Source organism: Populus nigra, chromosome 8 (genome assembly GCF_951802175.1).
Source record: "Populus nigra chromosome 8, ddPopNigr1.1, whole genome shotgun sequence".
Classification (NCBI taxonomy): Eukaryota; Viridiplantae; Streptophyta; class Magnoliopsida; order Malpighiales; family Salicaceae; genus Populus; species Populus nigra.
Genome location: NC_084859.1, coordinates 10,908,782 through 10,933,025, shown reverse-complemented (window position 1 = coordinate 10,933,025; position 24,244 = coordinate 10,908,782). Strand labels below are relative to the sequence as shown.

At 32.6% G+C, this 24,244-nt stretch overlaps 3 protein-coding genes across 4 annotated transcripts; all 3 read left to right on the top strand.

Annotated features, from left to right (window-relative positions):
• Nucleotides 1-1,758: 1,758 nt before the first annotated feature.
• Nucleotides 1,759-5,580, top strand: LOC133701132 (nudix hydrolase 8-like). 2 transcript variants are annotated; one of them, XM_062124950.1, is made up of 9 exons: nt 1,759-2,312; nt 2,717-2,958; nt 3,064-3,129; nt 3,305-3,442; nt 3,574-3,651; nt 3,767-3,817; nt 3,970-4,004; nt 4,289-4,397; nt 5,066-5,580. In XM_062124950.1, the coding sequence occupies exons 1-9, from the start codon at nt 2,171-2,173 to the stop codon at nt 5,270-5,272; spliced, it is 1,068 nt and encodes a 355-aa protein (XP_061980934.1). In that variant the 5' UTR covers nt 1,759-2,170; the 3' UTR covers nt 5,273-5,580. The 2 variants fall into 2 exon arrangements, with proteins under 2 accessions (XP_061980934.1, XP_061980933.1); XM_062124949.1 differs by having other exon boundaries at nt 1,761-2,312; nt 2,681-2,958.
• Nucleotides 5,581-10,448: 4,868 nt separating this feature from the next.
• LOC133700462 (deSI-like protein At4g17486) lies at nt 10,449-17,363 on the top strand. Its single transcript, XM_062123998.1, has 5 exons — nt 10,449-10,647; nt 10,995-11,251; nt 15,486-15,773; nt 16,128-16,208; nt 16,904-17,363. Exons 2-5 carry the CDS (start codon nt 11,080-11,082, stop codon nt 17,056-17,058), a joined length of 696 nt encoding a protein of 231 aa, XP_061979982.1. The 5' UTR covers nt 10,449-10,647; nt 10,995-11,079; the 3' UTR covers nt 17,059-17,363.
• Nucleotides 17,364-21,649: 4,286 nt separating this feature from the next.
• LOC133701187 (RING-H2 finger protein ATL22-like) lies at nt 21,650-23,845 on the top strand. Its single transcript, XM_062125017.1, has 2 exons — nt 21,650-22,946; nt 23,379-23,845. The coding sequence occupies exons 1-2, from the start codon at nt 22,292-22,294 to the stop codon at nt 23,531-23,533; spliced, it is 810 nt and encodes a 269-aa protein (XP_061981001.1). The 5' UTR covers nt 21,650-22,291; the 3' UTR covers nt 23,534-23,845.
• The last annotated feature ends 399 nt before the right edge of the window (nt 23,846-24,244 follow it).

The following is a 24,244-nucleotide window of genomic DNA, read 5'->3' as shown; positions in this document are numbered from 1 at the left end:
GAAAAAAAGAGGAAAAAAAGAAAATATGAGAAAAAAATTGGAAATGAAACGGGAAAAAAAGGTTTGTGGAGGAGCACCTTTCCGTTTCTTTTTAATCTTTTTAAAATTTGAAGGAGATGTTCAATATTAGATATTTTAATGCAATATAAAATCACACATGAACTTATTTAGCATTAAGCTAAATTGATAAAGTCTTCCTTGGATTTAACGTCATTTAAGAATCAGTTTATATATATATATTTTTTTTTTCTACGTGTTTTTTAACATAATTTTTTTTAAGTATAGATTAAAATTTTTATATAAGCATCCAATTAAATAAATCAATCGAGAATCCTATATAAATAAATATAAAAAATCATCATAATAATTTGGAAAAAAACCTTTGGAAGCACGAAGTTGAATAAAAAAAGATGAAAACCAGGCTTCAGTCAATCCAGGGTAATGTGATAGACATGTAATATGAGTAATAAGGAATGAGTCAACCTGCAAAATTCATGACTTAAGTTATGAGATCAGGATAATTCAATAAAAAATAAATTAAAAAAATTCACAAAACTAGTTTTTTTATATAAAAAAAAACTAATATCAAACAATGAAATAGAAAAAAAAAATAAGTAAAAAACAAAGAATGTTGACATGCATTAGTTTTTTAAACCATTAGCCCGGGTTATTAGACTGAAAGCACCGTATAGGAAGAAAACATGAAGCCTAATCCCCAATAAATCAAACATTGAAGCGTGAAATTAAAAAAAAAATAACAAAAGGATTTAAGATTAAAAAATTAAAATTAAAATAAAAAGAATAAGGGTAAAAATAAAATAAAAAAATAAATTAGAAGGTAATCAATTTTTTTTTTATTGGAGGGTAAATTGAAATGGGAAATAACTTAAACAAAAAGGAAAGAAAATCAAAATAACGAAGATCAAATTGGAAAAAATAATATACCATAAACTTGAATTGGAGGATGAAATTGAAAACAAATAATACTTTTACAAAAAGGCCAAAGAAAAAAAACCGGAAATCAATAGAATAAGTTGCTTTTCAAAGTGTTTTTCGCTTATAAATGTATTAAAATTTTATTTTTAATATTAGCGCATTAAAACAATTTAAAATATAAAAAAATTAATTTGAAAAAAAAAATTCAAAAACATTTTTCTACGCAAAAATAAATATTATATGAAACATCTCACTTTGTAGTTTAACATTCCTACAATCTCCACTCTTATTCTCTTTCACCGTTCATGTCAATTTGTTTGATCTCACCATTGAAAAGCTATTCAAAATAAAAAAAAATTAAAATGATTTTGAATACTTTTGACTTTTAAACAACTTTAATAACCATCCAAAGCCATTATTTTCTTGATTTTTTTTCACTTTGTCTTAGGACTGACTTATATTAATCTTATAATTTATTGATATATGTATGTGTGTGTGTGTGTGTGTATATAAAGTTAATTTCTTTCTAGAGATAATAAATGGTAAATATAAAGTTTTAATAAATATCATGATTTTGAAATAAGAATATTTAAATGACATTATTTAAAAAGAACTGAAGATCCATGAATTGTTGCTCCTAATTAAATATCATTGGTGTTGCATGTCTCCATCTTCAGCCACTTTGTCGGTAAATCACCACAAACAAACTCTCTCCAACGGTATCTACATGTCTTCCTTGTAGGAATATGCTTTAACATCCATTCCCTCATGTAAAATAACATCATGTCACCCTTCACATTCCTGAAAGGCGCGTTCGACAAAAATCTCATTTTTAAACACACTCCCTAGTCCCTCCTCTCTCATGACTAGCTGGTTTAATCTTACTTGATATCTTCATTTTACACCACATGTTGAGCAAGATTTCCACTATACTTTAATCTTGGCTTTTTGCACCATATCTTGGTTTTTGTCACTTCATGAAGTTTCCCTGCAGTATTTTGATTTGTTTGAATATGCTATTTCTTTGTCACAAATCGAACTTGGCCATGCAAACTATTGAAGAATCCGAATGACGAAGAGCCCAATAACATTTTCTTGTTATGATAAATTTTTTTTATAACTCCCCTCCCTCCCTCTCTCTCTCTCTCTCTCTCTATATATATATATATATATATATGATTGCTTTCGATTTGTAGGGTTGTGGTTAGTTGGGATTTGAGTTACATTTTCATCAATGGAGTTGAAGTTTCTTGATTCCAAATCATCATCTTTATCTGAGAAAGCAGCCCTCGTGGCAAGGACAAAATCAAGTCCGTTTTCCAGTTTCGAACATTCAGTTGGTGTTAAATTTTCTCAAGAGTTCAGTTCTTGCAGAGGTAAGTGGGACTGGTGATGAATCATTGTATTAGCACTACAAGTCCATGCGGTTTTGTTATATTCCTTGTTTTTCTCTGTGTTGCTCAATGTTCTTGGCATTCAAGCAGGGCATTTACACATTTGATTTGAAGGGTTTGTTTTTGTTTCTGTATCGGACATTTTGAGACCCACTTCATGCTCTGAGCCATTCTTTTTTCCTTCTGAAGTTATCTGTGTTTTGCCGAGGTTGTTCTGCTTTTTTCTAATTAGTCTTTAAACAGAGACCAAGTGCTAGTAAATGATTATAAACGGACAACCATGTCTCATCTCATTAGATTTCATGCTCTGAGCAAATGAGTGTTTTGCTTCCATGGCTTCTTATGTTCAGGAGCATTTACGAAGGCATCTTTTTTGAGTTCAAAAGGTACATTTATGCCAAAGAGGGCTATTAGCTCAGTTGACAAAGAAAAAACCGCAGCAGAGAATTACTTTTATCAGATTAGCACAAATGGTGCTGGTTCAAGTCTGTTTTCCAGAAATGTCGGAGTACTTGATGCCTGCGATGATGAGTACGGGGGAGTTGTGGTTGATCCGGATAGATTACCGGTTAATCCAGATGCCTTTGCTCCAATGCTCCAATTTTCCCTTTCACACTGGAAAATGCAGGTAAATTTCTGCCGATGCATGATCAACTCCTGTGTGGCTTAAATTGTTTCTTGGATACCCTATGTTGGTCACCAAATTGACTTCTACCATGTCAATTTACTGCAGGGAAAGAAGGGAATTTGGCTCAAGCTGCCCCTGGAACGATCAGAGCTTGTTCCAGTTGCTGTGAAGGTAACTTGTGCTCAAACTTAAACATTACTACTGAATTGTTTCATTTCATTGGCTTGAAGCATCTGCAATTTATACCAGTTCATTAAATGACTCAAGAAAATGATGAGGAATGTTTGGCTCCTTCAATGTTTTCACGAGACATGCAATCTGAGTGGATGAGTAAATTGATTAACAGGAAGGTTTTGAGTACCACCACGCAGAACGAGGATACGTGATGCTGACTTATTGGATTCCCGAAGGACCTTGTATGCTTCCTTCTAATGCTACGCATCAAGTTGGTGTTGGGGGATTTGTGATCAATGACAAAAATGAGGTATGATTATTGAGGAAAAGAAAAGTTTCTCAGCTGCCCCAATTAACTAATTTTGACAAATTTAGATCTTCAGTCCTTCAGCACTCCAATGCCTCAATTTTTTTTAAAAGATCTTTGGCAATCAATTGCAGGTTCTTGTAGTACAAGAGAAATTCTATGCTCCATCATTTGCCGATCTTTGGAAAATACCGACTGGTTTTATTCTCGAGGTACGTAATTTTATCTTGAACCAAGGAATCAGCTATTTATGAAAACTTCGAATGAAAGACCAACCTTAATATATCATTTCAGCTTTTAAATCTCAATTGCTATATATTGTTTCAGTCAGAAGAGATTTACACAGGAGCTGTAAGGGAAGTAAAGGAGGAAACTGGTGTAAGAATCTTCAATCTCGTACTTAATTTATTTAAACTAAAATTTCTTTTCCAGGACCATTGATAGCTATCAACTTACATCAGCATAATAAATTAACATTGAACGATCAAGTCGTGCCAATAATGTCAGCTGAGTTTTTGTTTATTTTGCAGGTCGATACTGAGTTTGTGGAAGTCATAGCATTCAGGTTAAGAACTTTTGACTTTGGCTTCACTTGTTTCCTCTCATAGCAATATTCATGCACTGAACAGTTCTGGAAATGTGCAATCGATCCTTTTTTTGCTGTGCAAAGAAAAGAAATGAATGAATGATTTGTAATGGAAGCATCATAGGTTCATAATCATGTATATCTAGCTACAAAGATGCTATGCCTGATGAAATCTTCTAGATACACGAGTATCGGACAGCACACACACACATGTATGCCTTTCCCAACGCTCTGTCTAATGTAGCCTTCAACACTGATTTCAGGCATGCTCACAATTTGGATTTTGACAAGTCAGATCTATTCTTTGTATGTATGCTGAAACCCTTGTCAGCTCAGATTAAGGTTGATAATCTTGAAATCCAAGCAGCAAAAGTAAGTACCTCTCCTTACTGATGTGTGTAAGTTAGCTTCACATTATTCATTCTTGAATAAATAATTGTGAAAATTTTGGAAATGAATTCCTCTGTCTGATCAAAGATATAATTGAATCCACAGAAGCTATGGCTTATTTGTCTCATGCATCACCAATATTCTGACTGGCCTGAAGGTGATTCATTACAATCACAATGATCACACAGTGCTAGCTTGTTCTTTTAGCCAGCCAAACGACGCATGATCATTAGATTACTCTCATAGCTAGCCACTGTCCCCCTGTTATGTGGGGGGTTTTGTGTTTTTATTTATTTATTTATTATTATTGTTTTAAGAAATCATATTTTTTAATTTTAAGTTTATTATTCTATGTTTTTGTGGCTCTTTATTTATGATATTATTTTTAAAAAGTTTTTGGTAAGATTTTATTGTATTGATAATATATATATATATATATATATATATATATATATATATATATATATAGTAGTCATCTCACTCCCATATTTCAATAAGATTACATCTTGGGATCAACGAAGAGTACTGGAAATTGAAGCTGAGCTAGGAGTTTTTCAATGGATCTACAATAATGGATTTTACTTGCAAATTTATTAACACTGACTATAGTCTCTAAATCTCCTTAACTTTCTGGTGTTTTCATCCTACAGTGGATGCCCCTTGTTGAGTTTGTTGCGCAGCCACTAATCCAAGAAGACGGATTGTTCAAGAAAATCATTGATATTTGCCTTGCTCGTTTAGGGAAACATTACTGTGGATTATTACCTCGTCAAGTAGTTTCCAAATTTGATGGCAGGCCATCCTGCCTATACTACAATGTTCTTGACACTGGAAATGTCAACTGCAACGGCAATTGAAGCCATCCAAACACTATTTCACAGTTCTTAACATCCCTTGCCTGTCTTTTCCTGGAAAGCCTCTGGTATTTCCGCTTTGAAGCACGCAACGGTAGCAACTGCAGTGTAAGCATACGAGGCTCGACAAGTTAAAGATTAAGGCACTAAACATGGAGTCTTACGTTTATTATACCTGATGGGTTGTAACATATAGCTTCAAATATCTTTGATTGTAAATATATGTTCTTCTAGTAGAACGTGGTTATTGTAAATGTGTGAAGTCACCAGTTCTTCTGTTACTAATGGAATTTCACTTATAATTTCTCTTAGCAAGTAGCTAATCTGCCATGTTATGGCATTAAATTTACTAGCTGCGTTTGTATTCGTTGTGATTTCCCTGCTAAACCAATGGAGCATCATTTTGTGTAAATTTGAAGTACTGAAGTTATCCGAGAAATGGAGCGGAGCCGTTCTGTTGCATCATAGTTAAGCTGCATATTGCTTCTGTGTTTGGTGCAAGCAGTTCGCACATGAAAGAAATACTTCGCTATATTTAACAAGATTCTTTCTAAGAAAAGAGATTGCATAATGCATATCAAAGGCCATAATGCATGCAGAAAGCACAGGATTGCAGTTAGGGGCTATGGGTGGCACCTGCACAAGAACCCAGTAAGCTCATTTCATAGCTACAATACTAGCTTTTTGGCCGGCGGAGTAGATTGGTTTTTTTTTTTCAAGCCTAAAAAAATATACTAAAACATTAAGATGTTAAAAATTTGATGCATAATAGCTAAAATATTTTTAATTAAAATACTTAAATAGTGACATATTAAATAGTATAATTTTTTAAAAAAAATTAATTGAAACAGAGATATTAGATTGACTCGAGTCAATAATGGTTAACATGTGAAACCTATAATCTACGGTATGAGATCATAATAAAATTATGAAACGCACATCGAAACAAATGAAAAGGTCCAATTATAATGAACCAAATATCAAAGGTCAAAACAAAAAAAAATTAAAAAAACACAAAATGACTTAAATAAACTTATATCAATGGCTAGCGCAATGTTGCGGGTCAGGCCAAAAATTTTTTGGAAGTAAGAAGAACAAAGTTAAGGTAATGCTAGCACTTATAATGAAGTAAAAGAAATTCAAGACTTGAGTCGTTGAGTTTACTAAGTTCAAGAAGTTCGGTTAATTTAATAATATAAAAAACAATCCTAATTTAATTTTTTAAAATTGTAAATCGTGAAATCTCATATCCGGACTCGATCAAGAAGCTCAATTCCTATAAAAAAAAAAATAATTTCAACTCGTGTTAACCTATTAAACTCGGGATCCAAGTCATTTGACCAGAAGTATTAAATTTGAAAACCTTGAAGCCTAATTTTCAACTAATTAAATGTTAAAAGATAAAATTGAAAAAAAAAAACTCAATCATACAAAAGGAAAAATTGTTTTTAGCAATTATAAGGCATAAAAAGGCTCGAGCCCACCCGGGTCAACATGCCAAACCCACATATTAGATTATGAGATCAAGTAACCCAATAGAAAGAAAAATAAAGAAAATCATGAAACCTAATTTTTAAAAAAGCCATTGTTAGCTTATAACACTCGTGGCACGGACCATTTAGCCGGGAGCACCAAATATGAAAAAATCATGAAGCTCAATTCTTAATAAATCAAATATTGAAGGATAAAATTAAAAAAAAATCAACCATACAAAAGAATCTAAAAGAAAAAAGAGTAATTAAAAGAAAAAAAAAAAGATGTGAATACACACGGGTTAACCTGCCAAACCCACAGATTAGGTCATGAGATTGAGATAACCCGATAGAAAGAAAAATAAAGAAAACCATGAAGCCTATTTTGTAAAAAAAATAATCAATGTTGAGTAATGAAAAAGAAAATAAGGCAAAAGAAAAAATGTTAACCCATGTTAGCTTATGAAACCTATGACATAAGCCATTTAATTAGAAGCACCAAATAAAAAAAAACCACAAAGCTTAATTTTCAATAAATCAAATGTTAAAGGATAAAATTGAAAAACAAATAATACAAAAAGATCTAAAAGAAAAAACAAAAATTAAAAGAATAAGGATCAAATTAAAAAAAAACAAATGAGAGGATGAATAAGTTTAGATTGAATAAAAATAAAAATTAAATTCACAAAATAATTAAAAGAAGAAATTACCAAAACAATGAGGTCTAAGTTAAAAAAAATAACAAAATATTTTTTTTTTATCTAAAGATGAAATTGGAAACAATTAAAAGTTTATAAAACGGGCAAGAAAAAAAATTAAGAAATAAAAGAATCAAGACCAAAATTAAAGAAATAAAAACAATAGATTTAGATTGAAGAATGAAATTGAAAAGGAATAAAAAATTTACAAAAGGATCAAAGATAAAAATTACAAATCAAAAGAATGCGAATCAACACTCAAATACACGCAACTATGGGGACTACCCTAAAATTCTAAATTGCCAGCATGAATTTCAAGAGAGGAGAGATAAAAGAGAAAAAAAGAAAAACTTTATCGAAGACAATCCACCGAGAAATAACCAACACGTATCATCGTCTGAGGAAGAGGATATCATGAGAAATCCAATGATGTGATGGACAAAGTCTTTTAACCATCGGAGTCAGTTGCATGTGTCGTCCAAGGCAGCAAAGTAGCTAACGTATGCGACGCATGTGTCAACAACTTTTGTTTTTTAAAAAATCAAATTATTAGATTTTTCCTATGAAAAAATAATTACTACGAAATAACCCTTATGAAAATACACAAATGCCCTTGAATCTATGCCTTGAGAATTTTGATTCCAGGAGTAATTGAGTTATTACATTGTGCTTAAGAAAGTAAAAAATATAAAATACTCCTAGGCAAGGTTTTTTTTTTGGTTTGAAGGGTATTCAAGTAAATTTACTGTGCAAAGAAATTGAGAAAAGATTGAGATGCCCTAAACAAACATAAAATGACAAATGAACCCCTTGAAAAGAATATTTTACCCCCAAGGCCAGTTCAATTGATTATTTGTTAGAGCAAAATCATCAATCCACGGTAAATCAAGGCAAGTGAACAAGTGTTATAGGTTTATGTAATAATATTCTGCCTTTCAAGAAGTTCACTAATGACAATGTTAAGTGCGTGTTTGTTTTTGCAATAAAAAAACACTTTTGAAATTTTTTGAATTTTTTTGTTTTAAATTAATTTTTATATATTTTAGAATCGTTTTAATGTGTTGATGTCAAAAATAAATTTTTAAAAGTAAAAAAATATTTTAATACATTTTCAAATAAAAAATATTTTGAAAAATAACTACGACTGTAATCTCAAACACTATCTAAACCAGGTTAAGTTAGATACTATAATACAAACTAATCATAATTATGATGCAAAACTTAGTTACATTTTTTTCACTCAAAGAAGAAAGGAAGAAAGAAAGAAAGAAAGAAGCAACATTACAATGAACATTCAATCTTAAACAGTAGAAATTAAATGTCGGTTTGGTGACAAATGGACAAAATCTTAGAATCCATATTCCAGCCACCATTCCCCCACTCCGAGGAGCAAAGTTAGACAATGCCATGAGTGATGCCTGACAATGATATGCTCGTGCCACACAAGGCATGGCCCCAAAGCCAGATGAGGGCTCCCAGTTTTCATTCTCTAATCATTCCATTTTCTGGCATGGTTACTTCCTTTTTGAGCTGTTTCTTTCGTTCAATGGCTCAGAGGTTGACGCATTGCTTATTGCCCAGCTAGTTGCTGCATTTCTTCCCCAAGCCGTCCAATCCAATGAGGCAGTCACTCCATTTGGAAGGAAATGCAGCCCGTTCACTTTCGGCGGTGTTAAAGGATGAGATTAGAAAAATAAATTAATTAAAAAAACACATAAGAAATAACATGATTTAATTTGTCAAATTCATGACTCGGGTTATGATATCGAGATACACTAATAAACAAAAACAAACTGATTCAACACTCTATTTATATGACTAAGATAACCCATAAGGAACAAATTAAAACAAATTACGAAGTTCAATTCCAATTGACCATACCAGATCCATTGTTGAACGATGAAATTTGTAAAAATTGAAATTATAAAAATGACACAAAAAATTAGCCAATTCAACCCAGGTTAACCCGTTAAGCATTATTCTCATGTTATGAGACTGTAATAACCTAAGAAAAAACAAATCAAAATAAATCATGAAGTCTAATTCTTAATCAAACACAATATTAATTGATGAAATTGAAAAAAGAAATCAATTAAAAAAAGATCAAGTCGACTGGGTTAACCTGCTAAACCTGTGATCCGGGTCATGAGATAAGAACAACTCAATAAAAAGCAAATACAGAGTTGAAGGACCCGAGGACCGAGTTATGAAACCTAGATAACCTCTTAGAAAAAAACAAAAAAAAACAACTCAATTTAACCAGAGTTAAAATGCCAAAACCCGTGAACCTGATCATGAGACCAGTATATCCCCATAGAAATTAAATTAAAACAGATTATGAAGCTCAATTTCTAATTGATCCAATGTTAAATGATGAAATTAAAAAAAATATCAATTAAAAAAAAATACAAAAAAACAATCTGGATCAATGCGGGCTAATCATTTAAACACCGTTTTCTAGGTCATGATGTCAGCATAATTTAATAGAAAGCAAACAAAATAAATTATAAATTCTAATTTTTAATTAATTTAATATTATAGAATAAAATAAAAATAATTAATTAAAAAAAACTTAAATTAATCAGGTTAACTCGCGACTCGTATCTTAAAAGTAAAATAACCTAGAAAAAATTAAATTTAGTATGAAAAGATAAAAAAAAAAACAACTATTCCAATAAACTAATAAATAGTGTTTCATGTAGATATACAGGGAAAAAAACCCCTTTTTTTGGGTTAATAATTGTTAATGATTGAATTAATTAATGCCGTGAAGTCAATAATGACAAACATGTTTGGCATGTAGCTAGAAGAATTTTGAGATCAATTTAAGTGGCGGTATTGAACTGTTAGTTTGGAAGGTAGAAAGAAAGATAAGACCTATTTTTAACTTTTTTTACCTGTCCTTGGGTCTGTCGTTTGGGTCGCTGTGAAACTGATCATACATCCCTTTTGGCCTGTGTGATCATATACAGAGTCGAGGAATGTTTTTGGCTTGTTTTTAAATGAAGGTAGGAGACACTGCTAATCATAGTTAATTAATGAATTAAATAATGATAGTTAACTAACTTTAATTAAATAGAAGCTCTAATCATTCAGGCCAACTCCTTTTCTTTCCTCCCTGGACAAACAAGAACAGCGGAAAGTGATTCAACCCCCTCCCTCCCACTTTCCGATCCGAGAGACTCATTTTCCTAAATAATCATCTCTCGTAAGCTCTCTGTTTCTCCCTGCCTGCGCTTTTATATATATATATATATATATATATATATATATATATGAACACTGCCGTCTCTTTCTTTCTTCCCCTCCTTCTGTTACAATTGAATTCTTTTCTAATAGTTTTTTTGTAGTTTCAATTTTTGCTAGGGTTTGTTCGCTTCTATTACTTGCACATAACTCTCTCTTTATATCCTCTGTTTGGTTGGTTGCCGAGAAAATGCAAGAAAGAGTTAAAAACTAAGCACTCCAACTTTTCACAGCAACCAAACAGCTTGATCAACCTTTTTTTCTCTCGCTTCAATTTCTTGTAATTTTTGTGTTATTCTGTTTTTTTAGGACTCTATTGAATTGCTTTAGAGGATGGTGAGTTTGTGATAGAGAAAATCTGGACTGTAAATTGAAGAATCGTGGATTGCAAACAATGCGGTTGTTTCCTTTGAGTTCAAGTTCAAGCTCAAGCTCGGAGAAGGAGAAGGAGCAGAGTAATGGAGGGAGCAGTCGCGTGATGTTGTATCTTAACATCTATGATCTTACACCTATAAATAACTACCTTTATTGGTTTGGCCTCGGGATCTTCCATTCCGGTATTGAAGGTAATTAATTGAATGTTAATAGATGATAGACTTATTTTGTTTTCTTTCTTGCTGCTTAATCTGCATGATTTTGGCATTTCTAGTTGAATTTTGCTTGGTGAGAGTATTCTAGGTTGTGGACTTTTGGCTTGATAGTTGTGCATTAATAGAAACTCCAAATGATAATCATTGTTCAACCTGCGTGGATTTTTTTTATTTTGCCTTTGGTAACAGGGTATGTTAGGGTAAAAATTCTATTTCTGGAGACTTTTTAAGGTAGACTGAGTTCATGATGAGGGAATCACGAGTCAGAAGAGTTTGGCATTTTTAAAGGATTAAGACTAGAAGGTTGCGTTTGCAATAGGGCAGATCACCGAAGAATAAAGTATTCCTGCACATAAGAGTCATTGATATCTTGAGACATGAACAAATGCATCACTATGATGCATTGTCGCATTTATAACCATCAAACCTTTTTTTTTTCCTGACCAATATGAATTGGATATGGATCATAGAGATGCAATATGCAGTAACACAGTGGCTAAGATGGCATCTACTTCTCAAAGTAATCAACGGAATCTCTTGTTTATTTAATTCAAAAGAGTTATTGCTTAAAAATAATGTAAAGTATCTATCTTTACAGATGCAGATTGAATAATTCCCGTCTCATTGGTAGGATAAATTCAGTATCCAAAATTTCTTATAATCACCCTGCACATGTGACACAACTCATTTCTTCACTAAATTAAATCTAGAAGGAGCAAGGAGCAAATTTATGCTAGTTTATTTCCTTCCACGGTCCACACATTCACAAACTGTTAGAGTGGAAGTTCCAAATTGGCAGAAACTATGAGCAAGAAGGATGAACTACTCTTTCTGAACTTGATGCTGATACCATGTATATGTGGAAATAGGCTAACTTTTAGAAACAAGATTATTAAGAAGATCGTGCTAAGCAACATTTCCCACTGTAAGGGAATTATGATGGTGCCACTCATGAGACATCCTTAAGTTTTTATTTGAAAACTAGTTTTCCCACGATAACTGTAAGGAGGGAGGGGGGAGGCAAATGCACCAGAAGGAAGGAAGATGGAGATGATAAGAAGCAGAATTTTATGATACGCGCATAATATCTGAAAGAAAACTTCTGGCTCACTCGGAAGCTTTTCCAAGGCCCAAGAGTTGTTCTCACAAACAGAAAAATAAACACAAAGCTTCCTTTCTCACAGAAGATTGATTTCACTCCCAGAATGACCATAGAAACACACAAGCACCTTAAATAATTGCCTTGGAAAATCCATATTGTGCGAGACAGTGAAACCATAATGCATCTTGGATTGTGCATGAGAAAGAAAATGCTGATTGTGAAAGATTTCCCTTGTTTAGATAATTTGCCTTCCACTTTTAAATGTAACGTAGAAAAGAAAGTTTGATTCATCTATATTAGATCTTGTAAAATTTAGAAAAATGTTATCCAAATGCTCAAATCTCTTGTAGCAAATAATTTTCTTAACATTTATATTTTCATGAACTCTGATGAGATTATTGCAGCTTTGAAGAAAATGGTTGTTGCATTAAGTTGCAAGGAAACCAACTTGTGATGTGTGCTTCATAATTTCATTATGCACAAGCAACTCCCCTGTATTTACGCATCCCCCTGCCACTATTTATTTTTGAACTAGAAATGTTTGCCCACTCATTTTACTCCGTTGCTCTTTTTTTTCCCCGTAAAGTTAATTGGTTGTTAAATACAAAAGCTAGAAACATTGGTGATGTGATTTCATGAAGAAGGTAACTACTACTGCCAAAAGAAATAATTGAACCCAAAATCATGAAATTCAGTCCATCATGGGCTGTTCATTAAGTGTGTAGGTATTATTTCAGGGAGTTTCATTTACATGCAAAAATGAAAATAAAGGAGCAAACTCATGGGGCAAACTTCTTGCCAAAATCAAAGGTGCATAGGTGGTTTTATATAGCCTTCCCTCGTAAATAGTATTTATCTCTAACCAATTCAGAAAGAAAGTGGTATTTTACCTTTGAGCAACAATTCTATGAAATTTTATATCCTCAAAATTAGCATCAATTTCAAATATTTCTGGTTAATATTGGAGGTCACCATTTTACTGAAATGGAATTCTTATTTCTATTGTGACAGCAGGCTGACGTAACAAAAGCAGACATATGGTTAGAAAAAAGCCAAAACGCTATTCATTCTACACCACCTTTAACTGAACATTAAACACTTGAAACAAAGTTTATAGCTTAGGATGTTCAGATCTAGTGTTATCTCACAGCAGCTGTTAAATGTGGGCTGCTTGGATTATGAATTGCAAAATCAGTAACTTGATGCTCTTTTACTTATTTGATTGTCTAAGGATTTTTTAGGAGAAGTATAAGTGCCTGAGGAGAACTTGGTACTTTATTTACCTGAAATAAACCCTTGAAAATGGTAATACATGAGACATCTTGAGGAAGGCTTAGCAGAAGCTACTTAAAGGTGGCTTGAAATTATGTTTTATGGTCTGAGTTTCTCCATGTATTAGGATGATTTATCTAATATAGTACTGCTGGATATAAGATAAAACATTTGCAATATTGAAACATATTTCTTATCTGATATGTTTGCCTTTTTGTGGGTGAGTTTTAACATCTTTTCGAATTCACATGATAGAGGATTGCTGGTTGGATTGGATTGAAGCTAACTATATGTGAGATTAGTTAAGCTTTAGCTGTACACTGCATGTATGGAACCAATTCTCCTCTTGTCAAACTCGTTCCCAACAGCCTTCTTTTTTCTGTATTCCCTTTTGTATTCATGCTGTATTCTTAGAACAAATTACAAACTAGGTTTGAAGGTCAAGGGAACTTGGTGTTCCAATTTGGAGGATTCATGGTACAGCGGTATCAATGGATTGTTATTAGGAGTAATCAGATTGTTAGAACCTAGAGATGTAATCATATCACTTGAGTAAAATATGCTTGTAAAAGGTTTTGTGCTATGCTGTGGTCTTTATTTTCTATGGGCTATCTAGAATATCAAATGATCTATTTCTTCTCTAGGGTTCTTTTGTTTGGAATTAACATTGTTTGTATTAACATAGTAAACTTGAGATGTAAACGACACATTAACATGGGAGTTGAAAAAGAGATGAAATTTAGAATCATATTTTGAGTTGTCCGGAGAAATAGCTGGAATTCTCCCATTGTAAGATGTCTCAACCATTCAATGACAAGTAACTCCTGATTGAAGCTTTTCCAGCTGGAGTTAAAAGGAAATTACTCCTGGAAGTAGGATAGTTTCCTCTAGATGTTCATTAGTGAGATCCTAAGATATGAATTTCTTTTGGCAAGACAATGGAAACTCTCCTTTTCCTTGAATGACTTATTTAGGATGTGATAATTCAAGGTTACTATCGTCAACATCATTGGTGTTGTGCTGTGCTTAGTTGCTAACTTGCTAACTTGGTGCAGGATTGGGACAGATTGCCTAATAGCTGACATCAGTTACGTAGGGAACCAAGTGATTACCAGGCAGGGCTATGTAAAAACCACTCAAGTTCTGTAGCATACTATTCCATAACTTAGAATTTTCATGATTGCAAGATCCATCAAGTTTGAGTTTGCTGCTTCATCTACAAGCATGATAATGTCCTTATAATGCGCTGTTATGGTTGCTTTTAAGGCAGTGCCATCAGATCTCAGCTTATCACATCTCATTAATTTTGATTAGCGTGGTTATTTTTCCCGATGCAAGCTGCAAGACACCTTTAAACCTTATAGGTGTCTTGTGCATGATAATGTTCTTACATTTCTTATCAGCATTAGGCAGATATCTAATCTGAACTATCGACTGTGGCTATTTGTAGCTAGTTATATGCAAGTCGTCAGACAGGAAAGATCACTATCATTTTTGTTATTGAGGAGAAAGATATTTTAGGAAGTCTAGGTATAAACAGCTGTGCTCTCAAACCCCTAAAACAACAACAACAACAAATTGTTTTAATTTGTATCTGGCTAAAAATAACTATAACAGCTGTGGTGATTGATAATCCTTAATAGCACTTCAAATTGACCTGAATTTTAGTTGACACTAAATCCATATTCTCTAACCATCACCATGTTCCAATTTCAATGATTGTTTTTACTCTAAAATCAGGTCTGTGTGAATAATAAATCAACCTGTCATTTTCTTCAGCGTCTCTATCTTGGAAATTTATGTGCATTAACCTGTTGCAACTGATCTTTTAATCAGTGCATGGTATGGAGTATGGCTTCGGAGCCCATGAGTACCCAACCAGTGGGGTGTTTGAGGTGGAACCAAGAAGTTGTCCAGGCTTCATTTTTCGACGGTCTGTGTTATTGGGCAGCACCAACATGTCTCGTTCAGAATTTCGGTCATTCATGGAACATCTTTCTGCAGAATATCATGGAGACACCTACCATTTGATTGCCAAGAATTGCAACCACTTTACTGATGAAGTCTGTAAGCAATTAACTGGAAAGCCTATTCCTGGATGGATAAATCGAATGGCTCGATTAGGTTAGTCGCATGTCATGTTATATGAGAAGCTACTTTCTAGTTCACTGGAGATTTTCTAGGTGTAGTACTCTGCACGCAAAAGTGATCAATTATTTTCATAAAAAAAAAAGATAAAAAAAGTGTGCAATTTTAAATGCGACTTTTTGTTGGAATTTGTGGCCAATGTTTGTGCCTTATCAATAACTGTGAATAACCAGCATTGCTTTGTATTTTTGTAAATAATATATGAGTTATATGGTGGTTTCAAATGTCGGCAGCCTAGCTGCTAAGTTTCTCAGCTCTGTGTTTTTGGATTTTGTGGTCCAGTTCTAATATTTCCCTGTCTGATCGAGGAGCTTTTATTTGAGGTTTCAGGTTCTTTCTGTAATTGTTTACTGCCAGAAAGCATACAGATCACAGCAGTTAGACATCTTCCTGATCATCCAACATATTCTGGTAATTTTCTTCCATTAATCATGTTTCTTCCCTTCGTTAGTTCAAGATCTGCAGGAGAATTTATCTTACTGGGTGTTCAAGTTGATGAAGGCATTATTTAAAGTTGTATTCCTCAACAAAGCGAATTGACTGTGTATTCTTGATCACTTCTTTTTCTGGTAGAACTGGGATCAAACCCAAGAAAAAACCTAACAGTTAGATGTGACATAGAGGTAGAGCCACCCCAATAACATCCTGGTAAAATAAATTAGAAAGACCCCAGGAGCATTTCTTTGTTGATAATGGATCATAATAAGAATGAATGAGCACCATGCTTGAACAAAGAAAATATGTGGTTTAACTGCCAGCAGGCTGCAGATTGCTCTAGCCATCTCACTAGCCGTGACTTTTTTCTTAGCTGATGAATCATGGATATTAGGAAGTTTACCGTGCATGGCTCTCTTAATTATTCTACCTGAATAGGTGGCCATTAATGTATAGAACAGTGTGTATATAGGTATCAGGTTGGGAATCCATTTTCATTCAATTGATTGAGCTCTAAGATTTCCCATCAATGAATGCTCTGAATGTTAAGAAGGGGTATTGCTCTTCCACGTCGGTGTGTGCATGCAGATTCCGGAGGGGATGTCTGCATGTGGTTGTTTGGTACTTTGATGGATACATGTTTTCTTACCTTGGTCCCAATGCCAATGCAGATGATGATGATGATGATGGGTTGGAATCTGTTGCGTCATCTATGACAGCAGGGAGTGAAGAAGAGGGTTCAAATCATCATCTGCTCACTGCACCAAATGGTGAAGTTGCATTTTTAATGGAGAAACCAGTGAGGCTAGCAAAGGAACTCCTATAGGGTTTGTCCTGCAATTCCTATTCTTTCTATCTTGGATCTTTCTATTGTTTGTACTTTAGTGTATCATATTGGTAGACCGGAGAATGTGTCTTGGCTGAATTATTTGAGTACTTTAGTTTATGTGTCCTGGCATGTGACGATCTTGCTTCAGACTTCTCAAAGTGCCTGTGATTTTTCTAAAGGTATGGCTATTCCTCAGCATCTTGTACCAAAACAACTTATGCACTATCATAGTATACAACCCCCAATGGGCTGCTGATATATGATATCAGTTTCCAAAGAAGCTCGCATTGGTTGTTCATAAATTGTGACTGCTGGATTACCCAATGGTTTTTTTTTTTTTTTTTTCCTTTTGCTCTGGCAAGTTTTAAGTTGGAACTGACTTGAAATATGATGCAAGTGAAAATGTCATGTTCGGCTGATATAATAGAATGTAAATCTAACGAGTGATTCGATGAACCATTCTATTACTTTGTATGGTCGAAATTGATTTTTTTTTTAATTATTATTATTATTATTATTATTATTATTATTATTATTATTATCAGAATTGTTTAGTTTATACACTTTATATTATTTCACAGGCTTGCTCAACATTGCTAGTCCAAGTTTAAAAAAACATAACAAAAAATATTTAGACAATAAAAAATTATTTAATGTAAACTATTTAATGCTGTTATTAAACCTGTTTAGTGGATAAACATTGAAACCTTCTTATCTAATTTTGGTCTAGTCCGAGTTTAAAATTAAATTGTATGGAAATTTGTTTGATATCATCTAATTAACTTGGTTGGTCTAAAAGTAACTCCGTTAATCAATAAAAATAGTATGAGGATGAAATTAAAAAAAAACATTAAATTAAAAGAGAAAATCTCTTGGTAAACTTTTTGCATAAATTGGTTTAGAATTAAACTATGTAAGATTTTTTTTGATATAACCTATTAAAAACCAACCTAGATTATTGGGAAGAAAAATATGAGTACGAGATTGAGAATGAAAATAATAAAATTGAAAGAAAATTTTTTTCCAACTTGAATTTTTTGTTTAATTCAAGTTTAAAATTAAACTGATGAAGAGTTTTTTTTTTACTGTGATTTAATTGATTAAATCAATTTAAATTTATATTATATCATTGCCCACATTATAACGTGGGTCAAATTAATTATTTTTTAATATAAAAAATATTTAAACAATATTATTGTGTTTTTATAGTAGAATATTTTTTTGAACTATATAAAAAATAATATAATATAACCTGCATAACATGAATTTCATGTCAGTGAAGATAGTTCTGCACTGAAATCATATTGGTGTATTTAGGAGTATAATAATAATTGCTTTTTAAAATGTTTTTTATTTTAAAACACATTAAAATAATTATTTTTTATTTTTTAAAAATTATTTTTAACATCAACACATCAAATAATCTAAAAATATTAATTAAAAAAAAAACATTTCCAAAACACAATAACAAGCGAACCATACCTGCTGTAATTTAATAAATGGAAGTTTTATTTCAGTTTCTCAACACCCACCAGGGAATCTGGACTAGTGATCTGTCTTTACTTGGGAAGAGGATGCCCGAGTCCTTTACGGTCCAATTGTCAACTCTCCTATCCTTGCAAGGGACAGCAATTGCCGGCTTATAATATAGATGTTGAGAATATCCATTTAAGTGAGAAGGAAGGTAAAACTGATGGTGGAGACGATGTTTTTCGTTTTGTGCTTTATAATTTTTTATGAATCCTAATTACTTTTAATTAGATTAGATGTGCTTTTCATAAAAAAAATATTCTCTTTAAAATTAATGGATAAATAAAATTAAGCTTTGCCTAAAGAAATGCATTTTTTCCCTTGCTTAATTTAAATTATTTGAGTTTTGACGTATATTTATTTTAATTGATATAAGTTCTTATCAATAAAAATCATAGATCCATGAAAATAAAAATCATTAATAATCAAAAGAAATATTAACAAGAAAAAAATATATTTAAAAAAATTAGATCATTGGAGTTTCTATGATCATTTATTTTAATTATCGCAAAAAAAATCAAAGAATCTATTCATCTTAAATTTTTTTTTTGATTTACGTGGGGTGTCCGGGCCAGCTTGCGCGCATCACGACTATTCCCCACGGTTCACTGGACATCCTGCAAGCCCAGGGGCAGGTTAGGCACCGCGGGGGTGACAAGCGTGCATATAGAGGGTCGAACCCGAGACGGGAACGAAACAAGTCACACGATTAACCACAGCAGCTAGGCCTTCAAGTGTAATAAATTAGCTTAAATTAGCTTCCATGATAAATGAGAGAAAGCGAGTCAAACGAGAAGGACAACTGAGGTAAAGTTTTTGCATGTGCTTAGATCTTTTGTTTTTTACTGGGAAAAATTTTCTTCGTTAATCAGTGTTAATAATTTTTTTTATAATTAAAAGCATTATTTTTCAAATAAAATTTAAGTTTTTTTTATGGTGATATTATTAATTAATCTATACAAAAAATTATATAAATTCTCATTATCACATGATTAAATAAATTCTCAAATATTTTTTCCTATAATTTAGATAATTGAAATAATTTAAAAAATAATTTCTCATTATCATAAAATTAAATAAAAATAGATTTTGAAAATCATCCTACAACAAAGCATATAACTAGTTATAACTAATACACATAACTTGAGCAATAATTTTTTTTTAACCTCTAACCTATAACTAATGCTCCTTTTCCATTAAACCAACGTCTCAGTAATCGAACTCATTTACCTTTTGCTATGAAATTGCTTAAATTTTATCAAAGACTAGATTAGCAACATGTGCTAGGTTATGAGTCGGACTAAAGAAAATTTGATTTTTTTTTTAAAAAAATTTAGACAGTACTAGTGTATTTTCTAGAAGCAAAAAAAATCTATAACTTGAGTTATAGACCCAACTAGGTTCAATAAGTTCATTTCATTTAATTATATGATAATAAAAATAGACAACCACAGTAAATTAACTGAATTAAACAAAAAAAATGATCATGATAGCATGCACAAAAATAATTTTTGCCAATAAAAAGATTTTCTTACTCGATAGCAAATAAAAATTAAATAATATCAAAAATATATTTTTAATTAATCTAAGAATATAAATATATATTAATCAATAAAATATTAAAAGATGAAACTAAAAAATATATATTCAATTTTAGAAAAAGAACCTATAAAAAATGACCCGATCGAGTCAACTCGGGTTAACCTGTCACACATACAACTTGGGTCATGTGAATGAGATATCCAGTAGGAATTAAATAAAAAAATTATGAAGACTAATTCAAAGCCAACTTAGTATTGAAGAACGAAATTAAAAAAAATCAATTAAAAAAGATTAAAAAATTACCTAAGTTAACCTGAGTTAGTTGTTAAATCTCCAACCTGATTTGTGAAACTGAAATAAAACTATAAAAGAAAAATTTTAAAAAAATTACAAATAAACCTGGCTGGGTGAACCTGCTAAACTTACGACGTGGATCATGAGAGCTAGATAATTCTATAAAAATAAAAAAAAATTATAAAACTAAATTCTAACCAGTTTAATAGTAAAAAGTAAAATTAAATAAAAATTTATTAAAAATAATAATAAAAAAATAAAAACCGAATTAGATATTGAGAAATTGAAAGCCACTCGAGAGAGTCAGGTATGAAAACCAATAAGAGGATAAAAAAGAGAAAAAAAGAAAAAAGAATGACCTACTGAAGCTCATCACCGCCTCATGAAAAAGCCACCACTGAAACAATTCAAATAATACCGATAAATACCCTATTCGTATCTCAGAGGAAGGCACACGTGCCACCACAGCACAATTGCTTTCCCACATGTTTACACGTGTGTTACACATGACAAACTAGTTTTCCCTTTTAGTGCTTGGTGTAAATAAAAAAGTGGTTGAAAATTTGTTTATGTTTCAATTTGATCCCAAAAGTCTAGATTATTTTGAATCAATAAAATTAAATATGATTTTGTCAAACTGACGATTAATATTCTATATATTCTCACTACTTTAAACTTTAAATAGATAGAATGAAATTAAAAAATAATCAAATAATAATTAAAAAAACCCAAATAACAACAAAAAAAAAACTCCAATGCAATATTACAATTCACGGTGCATTGTAAGTGAGGTTATAGTTTTAACTATGAGATATTTTAGTTTTTTTTTTTTAATTTCAATTAATTAATACTGTTCAGAATCTTACGAAGAAGTCGAAATCTACGTAAATGTTAACAAAATACACTGTTTATAATCTTACAAATTGGGAGAAAGAAAATTTTGTGAAGAGCATGCGCCCAATGGTCAAAATCACGTAAATGTTGGCGAAATACTATGAAAAGTCATCTTCTTACGGAAAGACCCACGAGTGAAGTCTTCCAGAGGATACAAGAGAGACAGACAAGTGGAAGGCAGCAGAAAGTGATTTGCAGTAAATGATTTTGAAATTCTGCATACATCACCATCAAGGCTACGTGAAAGAGAGGCCACTGCCTAGATTTTAGATCACCAAACGCTGGAGCTACCATCTTGTTTCCATGCCCAGATTTTTAGTTGGGTCCCAAGCAACCTCTTCAACTCCCCTTGCAGCCCGTTGCTTGCTTTTTGTAAAGAAAATATTCCAGCACCAAAAGCAGGGGAACAAAAAAAGTAGAAGGTAAATAAACCCAACAATTTAATCTTGTTACTTAGGGCCGGCTACGGCTTCCATGACTAAGACCTCGCAGTGCGCAGTCTCACTCTAAATTAAAATATTCTGCATGTCTTCCATTCATTTAGGGTGTGTCCTACACTTTCTTATTTTCTTCTTAACCTTTCCATAACCTCAGAAGAGTTCTTTGGTAGGCAGGAAAGTCCTCTAGAAAAGTGCTGCGTGCGTGGGCAAATTAAAAGTAAGTTGTTTCCAGATAGTTTTCCCAACATTTACGAGTTGGAAACAAACTTTATAGTACTTTCTTTCCATCTTGTTTGTATTCCACTGGGGAAAAAAATATATTTCTTTCTATCTTGTATATCTTCCATTGGGAGAATTTACCAGGAAACAAGTTACTTGGAAGGCAATTAACTTGTAGTGAGGAGTACATATTTCCTTGATAGTCTAGCATTTCAATCAGACAAGGTTGATGCGCAAGATCTTTTCTATGTGACTTGTATAGGGGAGAAATCAGAACCAGCCAAACTGTTGTGTCTTTGTTATTACAAACAATGGATGCTTTTATGTTCTTTACACTCTTCTCCTCCATGTTTCTAACCATAAATGCTTTTGAATCCAAATGTCCAATGGTTAAGTGCAGTCACGGCGGTCCTGATATCCGTTTCCCATTCCGAGCATTAGGCCAACAACCCCAGCACTGTGGTAATCCTGGTTTCGAACTTGTTTGCAGAGATAACACCACCATGATTCATTTCCCAACTTATGGACCCTTGGTTGTGAAATCCATCTCTTATGATATCAGAAAACTCAGTCTTCTTGACCCCAAAAGTTGTGTCCATGAAGTCTTTCTTAATCTCAACCTCTCCGGTACACCTTTCCAGTATTACTATCTTTTGAAGAACTTTATATACCTCAACTGCTCAACCAGGCTTTCGCCTTCTTTCGATGAGGTTTCATGCTTGAGTGGTTCCAGACATCATGTTTACACAGTCGAATCTTCGTTGCCCATTCCAGTTTCTTGCAGACCATTGAAAGCTATTCCCATTCCATTTTCATACAGTCCTTATCTTGCTGATAATAGTTTTGGCCTTGGATTAACTTGGAGTTTGCCTGGGCGCAAAGATTTTGAAGAACAAGTAGGCTCATGTGTGTTCCAGTCCAAAGCAGGACCAAAATCAGGCTGTCCCAACATAACACTGGATAAAGGTAAAGTCATAATCTTCTGATAGCCCTTGGATCACTGTTAGCTACTAGTCATTGCCGAATGGTGCTGCTAAGAGGTTACTAATCTGATGCCTGGAACAAGTTGATCAAATTGACAATGACTTTGAATTGTAAACAAGACTAGGAAAAGTCTTCTGGGTATTTCATGAAGTTTCCTTCTGGGTACCAGAGAGAGCATTCATTTTCTAAAATATCATAGCAGTGGTCCACCTTTCCCGTACTTCGAATTTCTAACAAGTATCCACACACATTTTTCACAATTAGGCGTGTACTTATTTCATTTTCATTATTGAGAATTAAAATCCTTAGGTTTTGTTGTTGTTCACTTAGGTCCTCTGCTGCCCTATTCAGAAGCAACTTAAATACATAATTTGATATGGAGATCAGTTTAACATTCAGATCTTACTTTTGCAGGTTTTTCAATTGTGCATGTATTGTCAGGTGAAGCTGTGTCTATGATCTTGAACATTCTGCTATGTATTTTTGTGGTGACAACAATGATGATAAGCATAAAAATCTGTAACTCGAAGAAGGTTGATGAACAGACAGAAAATGAGAATCTACTGTAGGAAGTATCCAACTGAATGATTTGCTCCCCTACATACTCGAGACAACTTCTAAAGAGTGAGATTTCAGAAGGATATTATTAACAGTGGTGGAGCTCTGTTGTTATGTCTTCTAGTAGAACAGGCTTACCATGATATGATTGATGAAAACACAAGTCATCACTAGGCAAGCAGATTCTGTACTATCAAGTCCTGAAATCTTGTTAGAAATAGTCTACAGTGGAATATTGTAGTGGAAACCAGAAGGAATAGACTAGGATAATATTTTTTCTCTCTTAAAATATGATGCATAAGAATTCTACTTTTTTTCTTTCACTTGCATTAGTTGTTTCGTTTTGAAGATTTATGATTTGGAAAAGATAAAATATTATGAAATCCAAATCACAGTGTCCTTTCAAAATAGCCACCAGAATCTCTCTTATTTCCCTTATCAATTGTCTACCTTTTTGTCTAGATAACATATCACATCAAGATTATCATTTTTGTTTTACAGGTTTCTCTGTTGAAGTTGAAATGGAAATTCCACTTCTATGATCACAGTGAACAGGTTCTTAAAACATGCTTACTTACGATAATAATAAAGATATTCTTCTCCTTGATCTGAAACCATTTTTCCATAATGAAGGAATGAAAGCAGGAAATAGAAAAACCTGATGGAACTGGAATCCCTCCCTTACCGGCTCACAATCCAAGATTGTAACTGTATACAATAAA